The 14,874-nt window shown below is 33.8% G+C and overlaps 1 protein-coding gene across 1 annotated transcript; it reads right to left on the reverse strand.

Moving 5' to 3' along the window:
- Positions 1 to 749: 749 nt before the first annotated feature.
- On the reverse strand, positions 750 to 2,473 carry LOC111391668 (myb-related protein 305-like). The gene is made up of 3 exons (XM_023016920.1): positions 1,974 to 2,473; positions 1,591 to 1,720; positions 750 to 1,510 (listed from the first exon to the last, which is right to left on the reverse strand). The coding sequence occupies exons 1-3, from the start codon at positions 2,116 to 2,118 to the stop codon at positions 1,078 to 1,080; spliced, it is 708 nt and encodes a 235-aa protein (XP_022872688.1). The 5' UTR covers positions 2,119 to 2,473; the 3' UTR covers positions 750 to 1,077.
- Positions 2,474 to 14,874: the final 12,401 nt, after the last annotated feature.

Genomic DNA, 14,874 nt, shown 5'->3' on the forward strand with positions numbered 1-14,874 from the left:
GAGAAGAAGTAGAAATCAAGGGAAAGGGGAGAAGGAGGAAGCCATAGGCAACAACCCAAGCATTCCATTTTTTAATTCATCAACTGTCTTAAATACGCAACAAAACAGAAATAAATAACAAAACAAAAACCCTAAAGAGAAGGGTTTGGGCTAAATCCGCTAAACAAGCCCAATAACAGAAATATAAATAATAATCCAAATAAAATATAACTAATAGTCCAAATAGAAAATAAATAGTAAATGAAAGAAAATAAATAGTAAATGGATGTCCGCATCACATATAGTATGTGGTATATTTACTATCTATTTGCCACTCCTCAATAATGTTAGAAAATTCATTTGTGGTCCGTAGATCTTAACAGAACTTAACATAACTAAACGTAATCATTTATTGATTTAGGTAAATGTGAAATATTAGATTACAGAAATGGGAATGTTAAGAGTTAGAATTGCTTAATCTATTAAAGTTGTGCCTTTATGGAGTATGCAATAACTGTACTGATTCTTTCTAAGAGTATGGTAAAAAGACCAGGCTATATGTATGAGATTGTACACAATGCATTACAGGGAGACAGTCTGCAACTCTTTATTGGACCTTGGGCAAAAAACAATTTTGTCCATGTCAATGCAGTGTTGCCACCTGTCTCCCAGTAATGCTTCTTGTGTACAAGGAGTTTGATTCATGGCAAAAAGACCAAGAGCTATAATATATTTCATTTTCCTGTCGTATAAGGAAAACATAGTGAGGCTAAATATGCATGTTTGGTACATAGTATTGGATCATATTAGACAGTACAATGGACAAGATTTCAGTTAATTTTTCTTCCTTAATATTGTTTAGAATTATATAATCCACCTTCTAAACATGCCATAACTTTTTTCAAGAAATGATGGTTTGATATCATTCATGTTGTACACAAGCCTGGAAATCTTGGAACAGGTAACTGAAAAGAAAAGTAAAAAATCCACAAGCCAGGAGAACCATAATTTTAGGCTGAAAAGCTTTGGTTCTCTATGATTTAGCGCTATTTCGTCAAACAGCAGACTGAAAGACTGAAAACTGGTGCAAGTAATCGTTCAATGGAAATTTGCAACCGAAGTATGCTGGTTAGTTATGTTTTCATGAAAATCATCCAAATTCCACAACCATTCCCATAAAATATCCTCAGTTGAGGCCTCAGGTCCGGTTGCATTGCCATTAATCATAGAATATATGAAGCCAAGATCATCAGACGTGTCCTGATATATGATTTCTTTCTTCATTTGAGCTAGAGTTGGCACTCTATTTTCACTCTCATCAAGCAATGATACGACTTTGTTCATGTTTATTTGATTTTCTTCTTGTTTTTCTTGCTGCTGTAAATGAAATTGTTGCCTTCTCAGAAGGTGGGCTCGCCATTTTTCAGGATTTCCAGAAGAAGCTTCTCCCTTTTTTTTGAAATGAGTCCTCCAGTAGTTCTTGATTTCATTGTCAGTTCTTCCCGGTAGACTTCTAGCAATTGTTGACCACCTGTTCTCCAGAATTTTCTAATCGATCAAGTTGTAAACTAAAATATTATGACCACGTTCAATAAGGTAGATTGTATGTACCTGTTACCCCATCTAGCATGTAGCTCAAGAATTATACTCTCTTCATGTGGTGTTATTTGTCCCCTCTTCAGGTCTGGCCTAAGGTAATTTACCCATCTCAATCTACAGCTTTTCCCATTCCTTTTCAATCCTGTGAAAAACAAATAAAACAACTGAATATGAAGCATGAGTTGAATACTTGGATAAACACTTTAAAACGAATTTTGCACCATCTATGGTTATAGAGTAGTGTATATGTCACGACAGTAACTAGTCGAGTACACTGCCCAATCCAGCATGATAAACATGCCAAAATAGTGCTGAGCATAAGATGTAATAGGGCCAAAAAGACTACGTAAGATGATATTAAGTGCACGGGGATTGAGGTTTTTAGTGAGTTGTACCTATAAGCCTGGTTACATTATTCCATCTTCCTTCACCATACAATTTGACATATTGAATGAGTAACCTGTCTTCTTCTGCAGTCCAAGGGCCCTTTCTCCACCCTCCTTCGATGACTCCCCATCCCAGATTTTGTACCATAGACATGAGAGGAAAAAACCTATGTTTTTGTTCTGTAATATGTAGGATTTTTATTCCTAAAATTCCCTGACATATGGTACTAGTGTTTGTTCCATATTTATACTTGGTACTCTTGGTCTTGTTTCATTCCGTCAGTCAATTGATGTCATTATCAATTTTTTAATGTGCTCCACACAAGCTAAAGATCAGCTATGCTGTACCATTTTGAGTTGTGAAAGCTACTCTAGTATCCTTATTCATATCTTATTTAATAGGGTCATTATTATACTTATCAAGCATTAATTGATTTTCCTATTCAAAGTGGGACTGTATTAGATCATGAATAATGTCACTTGTACATAAGGAGTTACATAATTGTTTACATACAGATGATATGTTAAAAATAAGTGAGAAAGTTTCTTTTTTTATTTGGTTGAAGAAATTATGTTTCAATCATATCTTACCACATCATGTGTGTAAACCATTACGTACATATAACACAACCGTTATATCATTATTGTGTAACATGACAATGATGTGTCTGTTGGTATGTCCCAAACTCTTCGTAGATTAGACATACACAATATGCATTTTAGTCTGTATCAATGGAGAGATGTGCTATGAAGGTGAAGATATATAACAACTCTAATTGAGACGGGCAACGTCTCTGTACGAGCGAGCCTTGAGGGAGTGTTCTAGTAAAGGGTTGGCCCCCTTCTAGGTCTGAGTCATATGACTATTGTTGCATACAAAGTAACAAGAAGATGCCACTTTCAATGGAAAACTAGTTCTAAAGTCGGTTAGGTTGAGATGTCACTATGAAAGAAGAGAAAGGACTATCTAAATTGATTGTTTATGCCAATAAGCCCCAATTGTATCACAGGCATTAGGAAAAAAGATTCTTTAGTATGCTCATATTTATTATTGTCACTTCTTTTACTTCGATTCCATGAATTTTACATTCACACAAATATCTTGAAAATTCTCGCTCGTTGGGTTGTAGATACTATGTCTTTTCTCACGTGCTGTCCTTCTGAGTTGTGTCTATTGTTGACCCTTTCATTGGTGATACACAACCTAAAAGAAAACGGAAGATGGTTTTGAAATGAGTAGATTTAAAGACACTTGAGGGAGTCATAGCTATTTCAGCACTCTTGCAGGCGAGCTCTAAGTGCGAGTTCTACCTAATATAGCCAGTCACGAAGGATGATTGTACTATAATCAAGATATCTTAATAGAGGAAGGGGGCCGGGGGGGCGGGGGGAGGGTGACTTCAAGCACTCACTAATTATTCAGATTAAAAGAATAAGTGGGTGCTTAGCTCTTGGACTTGAAAACAACTAGAAGGCCAATAAGCCATCACCAAGTGTTGGGATTTGCTTACATCTTAAGAAGATATATATTGATACAGTGATTAATGGCCATGATATTTATTGATTAAATATAATTTGTTGGATACGATTTTTTGGCAATCGTGCTCTAATATGTCCTTGAGAGGACAGGTGGTACGAATGTGATGAGTTTCGACATAGTGCTTTGGTGATCAAAGAAATCTGTAATTTCACATTTTCTTAGCAAGTTCAATGGAGGAAATTTTTTTCAAGACCATTTGACAAATGGTAAAAACTTGAGGTTATATATATTAGATACTAATGTATTAACTTTATAAACAAATTCTTGGTTGGTATCAATACATGTACACCTGAACTACGAAATGAGCCTGACTGACATGACTTTTGGAAAGTTAAAAGTAACTTTTGAGATTAAGAGGTGGTTTGAATTTATATAAGAATTTGATTTTGTATGCGTTGATTTGCCAATGTTTTTTTTTTTTTTTTTTAAATAAATCATCGACTGTTGATTGAAACATCAGAGTATGGTGGCTAAGTTTTTAGAACAGTACGTTTTGGCTAAAGTATGTTGACTAATTAAAAGAGATTTTGGAGTAAGTTTATCAATGTTAATTCCTTAAGAAGTTTTACTACAAAAAGCAGAAGCTATCTTAAATATGCCTAAACTAGAGTTTGATCGATAATTGGTTTGTACACGTTTTGTCTCCATCTTGTTCGAAAGTTTTGAATGGCATTACTAACCCATCTATTTTATTTACCCTATGAATACACGTTAAGTATGGGGTGCCACCAATCAAAAGTAGATTAAAAGAAGGACTTCTTTGGTGAAAGAGTCGCATTTTGTGATAACCTAAATAAGGCTTATATTGATAGGAGTGATGCAATCTAAACTATATCATGTTTCTAGAAGCATTTGCTTTTTTAATTTTATAATTTGATATTTATAAAGGTAGTTGGATTTCAGAATCAAGGTGTAGTTGGGATCCAATCCAACTACAACTTTGAGGCTGGATTTCTTGCATGATTTATCTTACATAGATATTGTTCTTTTAATCTAAAGTATCTGATCTTTGCAAGGTTTGTCTCCCTCAAGATTTGTTCTAATCAAATTCGTCATCATACATCATTCATTAACTACTTTATAGATAGAAACGAGTGATGTATAATATATATTGATTGTTCAGAATGAAGTTTAATCAATTTATAAATAATTTATCAATTCGTCAAACAGAAGCATAGTAACTGTCTACTGATAAGTAAACGAGGAAGATTTTCGATAAATTTAATAAATTTACGCATATTTTCCTCATATATTGACTGGTTTGAACCTTAAGGTCCTCTAATATTTATGTACTTCTCAAAAAAGTTATTTTTAAATTTCAGAGAAGATGATGCAATTAGTCAATAATGAAAAGCTGGTAGGCAAAACAGGAACAGATGCATGCATTTGATTTCAAGGGTTTTAATACTGCACGACATAAAACGTTGTTGAACTGCAACTTTCCTTTGACTGAATTTTTGAAGTTTCTGGCTGTAATAAGCAAAGGCATTCAAAGACAGGTAAAAAGAATAATTAATTAATTGATTAATAATTAAGATCAAAAGGTGAATGCATCATAATTATTATTAAAAGTTATTTTGGATTATCACTGGATTCCAAATTGATAAAGTATTGGTCAAAATAATGTATTTTGGCTTGTGTCCAGTCATTTTCCTTCTAAAGACTTCAATATTGTGGACATTCAAACCGTCCATGTTTGAGAGATATTATGCTTAAATTTAGCAAATAAATTGCTTATTTTCTAACTTAAAAAAAAAGGTTGAACCCCAACCTTGAGGCCTCCCATCGTCACACCCCTAGAGTTTTGTGAGGGAGGTAAATGACGGGATGTGTTCCTGCAGGTCAGGAAACGAGAGCTGTCTGTATACTGCGCCTACAAGGAGTTCAATTTCATGTCTTAGGAATCGAACCTCCACACTGCGATTGCCGATAAAACGTGAGATAACCTCACTCCTGTTCTTTGCACCACTGGGCTGTATCCCGGGAGCGCTTATTTTCTAACTTAGTTACCTTTTAAGTTGTGAGACTCTTAGTTATTTGTATTTTGATTCACATACTTTGTAAATTCTAAGGTTTATGAAAAAAATAACATTTTTTTTTGGCCAAAAATGTTAGAGAAACATATATCTTTAAACAAAAATAAAATTATGAATTATCATAACACCTTTATGTTGCTTAGTTAATTTTAAATACAAGTGGAAAGATAGAACAATAAAATAGATTTAATTTTATATAATGCATCGGCAAAATGTTAAAAGCCTTGACCAAACCTGAAATTAAGCTAGAAAAGTATGGAGAATGATGCTTACTTTCCCCCTTCATTGAAATTTTGGCTGAAAAATAAGCTAATTTTCTTTTAATCAGTATTCTAATAAGCTGGTTTAGGCACAAAGTATGATGCTGCCACTTAGTCACACTATTCAATTTTTACTTGCGAAGACCCGTAAAAGCTTGAAGGTTGATATTTTCGCGTAGCCACAATTTATTCTTTTAGAATAATACTCTTAGCCCCTATTTGATTCCCATTTTTGAGATAAAATGTATTATGAAATAATAATTTTTTAAAGAATGTATGGCTAAGAAGTAAGGAAAAGTTTTTGAAACTTGTGTATGATTATTTTATAAAAAAATGTGTGATTGAAAATGAGTTTTAAAAAAATGCATTCTTGAAAAAATGGAACTCAAACAAGGACTTAATTTTTCATGTTAGGATGTTTTAGGAGCTTATAAACATGTTGACCAGTTCATTTTGAAAATAAACTCGTCTCCATTTTTCTCTCTCATACTCAGGAAGGTTTAGAATGTACTCTCTATGCTCTAGTCGAAAAGAAATAGGTACTTTATATGGTATTCTAGTTGATGATTGGGAAAGGCTTGGCCCGAAGGATAATACTGATCAATTTCAAAAATTGGAATAAGCTTTTGTTTGATTTTGATTATTTGAGAATTAAAAATTAAATAATATACCCAAGCTATTGTAGTTGAATTTTGACAGGAGGATTGTAGGTAATATTTTGGGAGTTTCAGTCTGTGATGTGTTCTGTTTTAGGACGGAATGTGCATCATCGGGTTTTATGGGCAGCTCAAGGCCGCCAATCAGAGCTCGGATGGGGAATCCATTGCCCAAATTATTCATATCATTTCACTTTTGACATTTGAAGTCTCCGATTGACCATTCTTTGCACAAATCACCTTGTCATCATATTCCATCCATTTACTTTATCGCTATCAAATAATGGTGTATGGTCCGCTAAAATGATTTACCCAATGCCATTTTTGTCAAGACACTAATTGACCATCTTTTCCCACCTAACAAATAATCGTGTATAGTCCGCTCATATGGTTCTCCATTGAATTAAGAAGCCATGTTTTAACATTACAATTTTCCTCTTCCAAAGTTTCATAGGCTTTAGCAAAAGTTTTCTCAGGAGCCTTCTTCTTACCAGTAATATAGCCAAGTTTTTCATACTGTAATTAACATGAGAGCAATATGAGACAAAGAATCAAAGTTCGACCGGTCAATTTCTCACCGGAAGTATATTGTAATGATTTTGGACCATAAAGAATAGATCCTAGGTATCTAGGATTAAAGCAAGAACAGGTTTGCAGTTCATGGACAACTTCAGAATCAGGTATATCAATTTCACGTGCTCTTATACCAAGACAAATAGAACAATAGAGAAATTTTTCATATATTCATCTCTTTCCAAGGAAAAATATGTAAGGAGGTAATTGAAAAAATAATTTGGGAAACAAATAAATTACAATATCAATACTAAAACTAAACGGATATTTCCTATAATTAACACGTTCATATGATACACTAATATTATTCATAGTCGCTCACTGCGGTAATCGTCTTATGTGGCATCTAATATGGCGGTATGTGATTTGATGTATTAATATTTTAGTTTTTTCTTGTCAAATATATCAAATCACTAACCACCACATAGATGCCATATAAGACGACTGTAATAGTGAGTGACTGTAAATAGCATTATTCAATCACATATAATTAAGCACAAATCACGCCAAAAATGCATACCTTCAGCTTGTTTATAGATCGTTCAATTTCACTTGGTTTGATCAGAGCTGGTAAACCACCGAACCCCGCATTTGTTGTGTCATCTACACACGTAAATGTGCATATAAGAAAATTCATAGGTAGAGATACCAACAGATGTGAGTAAATGTTCAACAATTCTTCGACACGTCTACCAGAAATATGGAAATCGCATCAGTATCATTGGAAAGGCTTTAGACCTACTTAGATTCGAATCAACACGGAGAATGATTTGAACTTTTCTGCTAAATCAATCCAAAATAAAGATAAATTATTACAACCACTCCACATAGAGGTAGAAGATGGGATACGAAAGAGGATGAGGTTTTGTGAGGTTATAGTAGATAATTATGCAGGAAAAGTTAAAGAGTCAATATTCAAACTAGAATTCCTCATTAATAAAATAAAGATATATGCAATGAAACTAACATTCATCATAAACAAAATAAAGAAATATATAATCCTAGAAAAAATAAACGTTGCTATCAAAATGGAAACTGATTTGAGTTCTTGCATTCACAGAGGAGGCTAGCAAAGTAATGAAGCAACTCTCCCAACAAAAGGCAGAAAATCCAATTCATCATCGTTTTCAGACAAACACACGATGATGACCTCTAGTATGATTAGATTTTGGAAAACTATAATTAAGAATATTTATCAGTTAATGAAGTTATTGAAGGTTTTTATTTTGAATAGAAGAAATAAATGAGTTTAGATAGAAGTGATTGAGTAGATTTTATGTGTGATAGAAATTACAGGAGTAATTTAATTGAATAAGATAGTTGAAGGAGGAAGAAAGTAATTTTATTAAATTTTTACAAAGTGACTTTTGATTTACAATGCAAGAGGTCGGATGCTCTTTTCAATTTTTTGTTACAACATTTTGAAAGCGGTAGTCTCTATTTATACACACAAAATGGTGGTGGAAACTATTCTAGAAAATTCTTATTTTTTCATTATTTTATTATTTGTTTCTCAATACATTCTAGAAAATTCTGATTTTTTAATTTTAAATTACTATTTTTGCTTGCTCATCAAGAAATTCAAGGACCTCTATTTTCTTGCTCTCCAAGGCAATTTTAGTGAATTTTAGAGTAATTTTAAAATATGCAACAACCATTAATACTTATTCTTGGTGCATATTTTGATTACTCCGATCATTTCTCGTAGTAACTTGAACTTTGCTCATGGTAGCGCCTTCTTAAATATATTTGTTAATTGTTATCTAGTCTTGCAATATTTGAGCTCTATCTCTTTATTTGCTTTAGCTTCTTAGACGAAAATGGTACTTGATGCCAATGTGTTTGATTTTGCTATGGAATATGGGATTCTTGGCCATTGCTATTGCAGACTTGCTGTCGCAGTAAATCTTTGTAGCTTCATCTTGTGGTCTTCCATGTCTTCAAGTATGTGTTTTAGCCATGTAGCTTGACTCGTTGCCATTACTGCTGTAATATACTTTGCTTTAGCTAATGATTGTGCAATCATTGCCTGTTTCTTTGATGCCCAAGAGAATATTCCTGAACCTAGTGTGAATGCATAGCCCGATGTGCTTTTCATATCATCTATTGATCCTGCTCAATTGCTATCAGTATACCCCAGTAGTCTTGAGTTAGGCATAGACTGATATCTTATTCTATAGTCTTTTGTTCCTTAGAGGTATTTTAGTATCCGCTTTGCAGCTTCATAGTGAACTTGACTTGGATTTTGCATGAATCTTGAAATTAGACCGGTTGCATACATTATGTCTGGCCTTATAGCTGTGAGATAGAGAGTAAACTTCCAATTAAGCTTCGAAATTGTGAGTTGTCTGATTTTGGAGTACCATCTTCTTTTCTAAGAGATTTGTTGCTATCTAAGGGTGTTGCTACTATTTTGCAACCTTCCATCTTGAACTTCTTTAATAGACTAGTGGTATACTTTTTCTGAGCAATGAAGATCCCATCTTCAGATTGAGCTATCTCAATCCAAAGAAAATAGTGCATTAATTCCAAATAAGTCATCTCGAATGTTTTCATCATGTCCGCCTTGAATTTCTCTATCATCTTCTCTTCGTTCCCTGAATAGATGAGATCATCAACATATAAAGAGATTATAAGTGTACTACTTGTACCTTGATTTTTGATGTATAGAGTTGGTTCACTTTGGCTCCTCCTAAATCCTTGCTCAATGAAGTAGTTGTCTATTCTGCTGTACCAAGCTTGTGGAGCTTACTTTAATCCATATAGTGCCTTCCTTACTTTGAGAACTTTATCTTCTTTACATTGTACCACGTACCCTTGATGTTGCTCTATATAAATTTATTCTTCAAGATGGCCATTAAGAAATGCTGATTTGACGTCTAGCTGGTAAATCTTTCACTTTTTTTGTTCAGCTAGTGCAATCAACGCTCTTATAGTGTCAAGACGTGCAACTGGAGCAAATGTCTTAGTGTAGTCGATGCCAAACTATTGTGAGTATCCTTTGGTGACTAGTCTTGCTTTATATTTTTAGATTAAGCCATTGGCATTAAGCTTCGTCTTGTAGACCAACTTAACTCCTATGACTTTTTTATCTTGAGGAAGATCTATAAGCTCCCAAGTGTTTTTTTTCTCGATCATTTTTATTTCTTCATCCATAGCTTTTTTCCATTTTGGTTGTTTTGAAGCTGTTTTATAGCTTTCAGGTTCAACGATCATCAAGTTGTAGCTTTGATATATTTTCAATAATTTTCGTATTTTTCTTGGTGACGATATGGTAAGCTGACTGGTTCTTTTATAGTTGCTTATTGTGAGGTCTTTGGTTGATTGTTATCCTCAACGCCGTCCTCTTGTTTTTGTGGTTATGTTAAGATGCTAATAGCTTTTCTTTTGTCTTGGCCAGCCTCCCAGTTGTAGGTGGCATCTTCATCAAGCTTAACGTCTCGACTTATAATTAGCTTCTTCGTTCTTAGGTTATATATTCGATAGCCTTTTGATTGAATACTATAACCCAAAAAGATTCATTTTTCTATTTTTTCATCTAGCTTACCTCTTTTCTCATATGGAATATAAGTGTAGCAGATGCAGCCAAAAACTTTGAGATGCTTTGCTGTTGGTTTTCGTCTGCTCCATGCTTCCACTGGTGTTTTGTCTTGCACAACTTTAGTCGGACATCGATTTAGTAGGTAGACTGCAGTGCTTATTGCTTCTGCCGAGAAAGTTTTTGAAAGACTTTTCTCCATTAGCATAGCTCTAGCTGTCTCTATTAGTGTTCTATTTTTTCTTTCTGACACGCCATTTTGTTCATGCGCGTATCTAACTGTAAGTTGATGCTCCATTCCTCCATCTTCACAAAACTTTTTGAATTCATTTGATGTATATTCTTTGCCTCTGTCGCTTCTAATAGTTTTGATATTGCAACCACTTTGCTTTTCAACATAGCTTTCGAACCTTTTTAAAAATCTCAAATATTTGGGATTTTTCACGTAAGAAATATACCCATATCATTCTGGTGTAGTCGTCAATAAAGAGAATGAAGTACCTATTTTGCTCATGTGATGGAGTATGCATTGGACCGCATACATCAGTATGTATCAGCTCTAATGGCTTTTTAGCTCTCCAAGATTTTTCGGACGGAAATGGTTGGCGGTATTGTTTCACGAGCAAATATCCTTCACGGTCTATATCAATCTCTTTTATGATTGGTAAGTCTCTCATCATGCTCTTTTTCTATAGGACCTTCAACCCGTGAAAGTGGAAATGTTCAAATCTTTTGTGCTACAACCATGACTTGTCCACTTGCGTTGTCATTGCTGCATTGTTTGCGTATCTCCATTGGATTGGAAAGCATCCGTTTTTCCCTTTCGACAATTATAAGAGATTTATCTTTCTTGTCATAGATCGTGCAAGAATCTCCTTCAAAAAGTAAAGTATATCCTTTCTCCATCACTTGATCTACACTTAAATAGATTTTGATCTATTATAGGGACTAAGAGAACTTCATTGATGTATCTCTTACCCTTTTTTCTATTAACGGCAATAGTGCCTTTGTCTGTTGCCTCAATAAAAGTTTCATTGCCAATTTTGATTTTTGCCTTGGTTTTATTAAGACTGCAGAATATACTTTCATCTTTCGTCATATGATTACTACAATCACTGTCTAGATACCACGAATCTAGTTTGTCATTAAATGCATCCTTGCTAGTGGCATAAAATAGACTTCTATATTCTTTTCTTCGGAGAAATTAGCTTGATGATTTTGTTTAAAACGACTTTCTTCATGACCAATTTTTTTACAGTGACGACACTTTGATTTTCCTTTAAACCAACAATCATTCTCCAAATGACATTTTCTTTTACATATACCACACGAAGGATACTTGCCGCTTTTATCAAATTCTTTTCCTTGAGGCTTATTTTATTTATTTTTATTACAATTTTCTTTAAATTTTCTCACACTTTCTTTAGATTTCTGAAACCTTATATTAACTTTAGATTGAAATGCATTTTTCTTGATAATTTCATAACGCATTTCTAATTTTTTTATGTGCTTCTAGTAAACCCATTAATTCTACAGCTGTCAATTTATCGATATCTTTTGACTCCACAATAGCTGCAATAATTGGATTATATTTTTCTGTGCAAGTAATTAAAATTTTTCCAACGACTTTCTTTTGAGGAAGATCATCTCCATAAGATCTTATTTATTTACTATTTTATCTATTCTTGAATAATAATCTTTCGCGGTTTCAGAATCTTTTATTTTTAAATTTTCAAAATTCCTTCTTAAAGTTTGAAGACGGCAAGTACATACCCTTGTCACTGCCGTGAAACTCCTTCTTCAGTTTATCTTAAGCTTCTTTTGCCGTTTTGGCTCCCGTGATTCTTGGAAAATAAGAGTTCGTCAAGCTCATTTGTAGAGCAAGTAGTGCTAGAGAATTTTTTTGTTGATTCTCTTTAAGTTCCTTCTTTTGTGCAGTAGATAGAGTGAAAATGTCATCTGGGTTAGTATACCTACCATTGACAACATCCCATAAGTTTTGCACACAAAAGTAGGTCTTCATTCCAATGGACCAAAAATAATAGTTGTCTCCATTAAATATTGGAATAGAAATGGATGAATGGAAAACATCTGCCATAGTATATGCTTATGCCTACTATCAATCGAACATAACTCTGATACCACTAAAGGTTTTAATTTTTAATAGAAGAAATAAATGAGTTTAGACAGAAGTGGTTAAGTAGATTTTATGTGGGATAGAAATTATAGGAGTAATTTAATTGAACAAGGCAGTTGAAGGAGAAAAAAAGTAATTTTATTAAAGTTTTACAAAGTGACTTTTGATTTACAATGCAAGAGGTTGGATGCTCTTTTCAATTTTTTGTTACAACATTGTAAAGGTGGTAGCCCCTATTTATGCACAAAATGGTGGTGGAAACTATTTTAGAAAATTCTGATTTTTTCATTTTAAATTACTATTTTTGCTTGCTCATCAAGAAATTCTAGGGACTCCTATTTTCTTGTTCCCCAAGATAATTCTAGTGAATTCTAGAGTAATCTTAAAATATGCAACAACCATTAATAGTTATAACGTGCAAATGCTGCAGACAAAATCAATAAGGTAGCTTCCTAAGATGACAAACCCTAAGGCGTTAGAGATGGCAAAATATCTCGCCCGGGGCGGGTTTGGAAGTTAAAAAAAAAATTATTAGTTTGAACATTATTTACTTTGGATTTTAAAATTTTGAAGTTAAATTTATTCTTTAATAATAGCATAACTCGAAATTTGAAAATGTAAATATATTAAAAAAAAAAAAAGAGACAAAAAAGACAAGTTACCGCCTCGTAGGGGCGTGGTGTGGTGGGGGCATGGCATGGTGGACACCCCCACTCCGAACTCGACCCACAGCCATCTCTATAAGGCGTGAGATAAACAAAAGTTAACTGAAACTATAAATACAATATTTAACACATTATGTGGTCCAAAATTATGGGGTTCAATGTGGCCAACAAGCAAGTGACATTCTTGGATTTATCACATCCAAATGTAGGGAGGCCACTGGGCGTATGATTTCGTGTGGATGAGGTTCTTAGAAATGTGGGGGCTAAGAAAATGTTAGAGGTAGGAGGCCCCTTCATTTTTTTCTTAACCTTGATTAGTGTTGAATGGGCTACCTCACTCTGCTTGGGCCAGAGTGTGGGCCTGGGTCTTTTGGAGTCCATTGGCTGTTTTTTAAAGAAATCGTGTTCCCTTTTAAACAGGTTTTTGGCTCCTATTTGAAGAATTGATCTTGGCTTTACATGTGGCCTTCTCACAACCGTTGATGAGAGTGACTTTTGATTTATCTCATATATAGTCTAATGCCTCTTCATTCTTCAGTGTGAGAACTTTGTGTTCTAGGGTTTTCCGTGTCTCTCTGCCATACCGTGTATTCTTTGTGAAAACCTCTATAATCTGAGTGATTCTTTGAAGTATATTTAGTGTATAGTTGTGAGAGATTTATACCGGTGTAATTTTCTATCCTTTGTGTTGAGGCGAGAGAAAACTTTGATGAAATCTCCGATTTCTTCGTACATTTGTAATATTCTTGTTGATTTTCTAGTGGATCTAGAGCTATATCTACGTCAGTAGATGCTCAACGTAGTGAGTAGGCCATTAGACTGAATATACAGGCCCTTAGTGGTGAAAAAATCCTCTGTGTTCAGTTTTTTACTTTTCTGCAAATTTTCTTATTTTCTAGTTTTGTTAAATCAATCGTTTTTAAACATAACTCTGGGACCAACAAGTAGGAAAGATCAAATTAATGAACCTTTCCCTCACCTTATGCTGTAAGCTACGGAGAATATTACGTCTGTGAGGGAGCTTAGTCTTGATCATGGGGCGGCTGATTAATGGAAAGGGATACTTTTTATATTGTAACTAGGTTTGTTTTGAAAGTGGTTCTAAGATGCATTTTTAGACATCACATGCTACGGTAAATTTTATCTTCCATTGTTTCACAAGCTGTTTTGTACATGTAATTCCTTTGCTATATACTTGGTTCTGTCTGATACGAATCGTGTAATTTAATTTGAACATTAATTCAGATCTATTTCAGTTAAGACCCTCAATTGTTTGTGGTTAAATTAAGTTTTATACAGTCATACAAATATGGTTGAGCTTAGCAAATGGATTATTAATGATTGCCACATCTAAGTTACTAATTATATGTCCCTTTTGGATAAATAGCAGAAGTCCGATTTCTATGCAAACAAAATTCATGAAGGGAGACACTTTGATTTATTGCACGTTTTGTCAACGATTTTTCCCTATAAACATATTCCTCTAGCAGTAGATATAAATTTTT

Source organism: Olea europaea, unplaced genomic scaffold, assembly GCF_002742605.1.
Source record: "Olea europaea var. sylvestris unplaced genomic scaffold, O_europaea_v1 scaffold810, whole genome shotgun sequence".
Taxonomy (NCBI): domain Eukaryota; kingdom Viridiplantae; phylum Streptophyta; class Magnoliopsida; order Lamiales; family Oleaceae; genus Olea; species Olea europaea.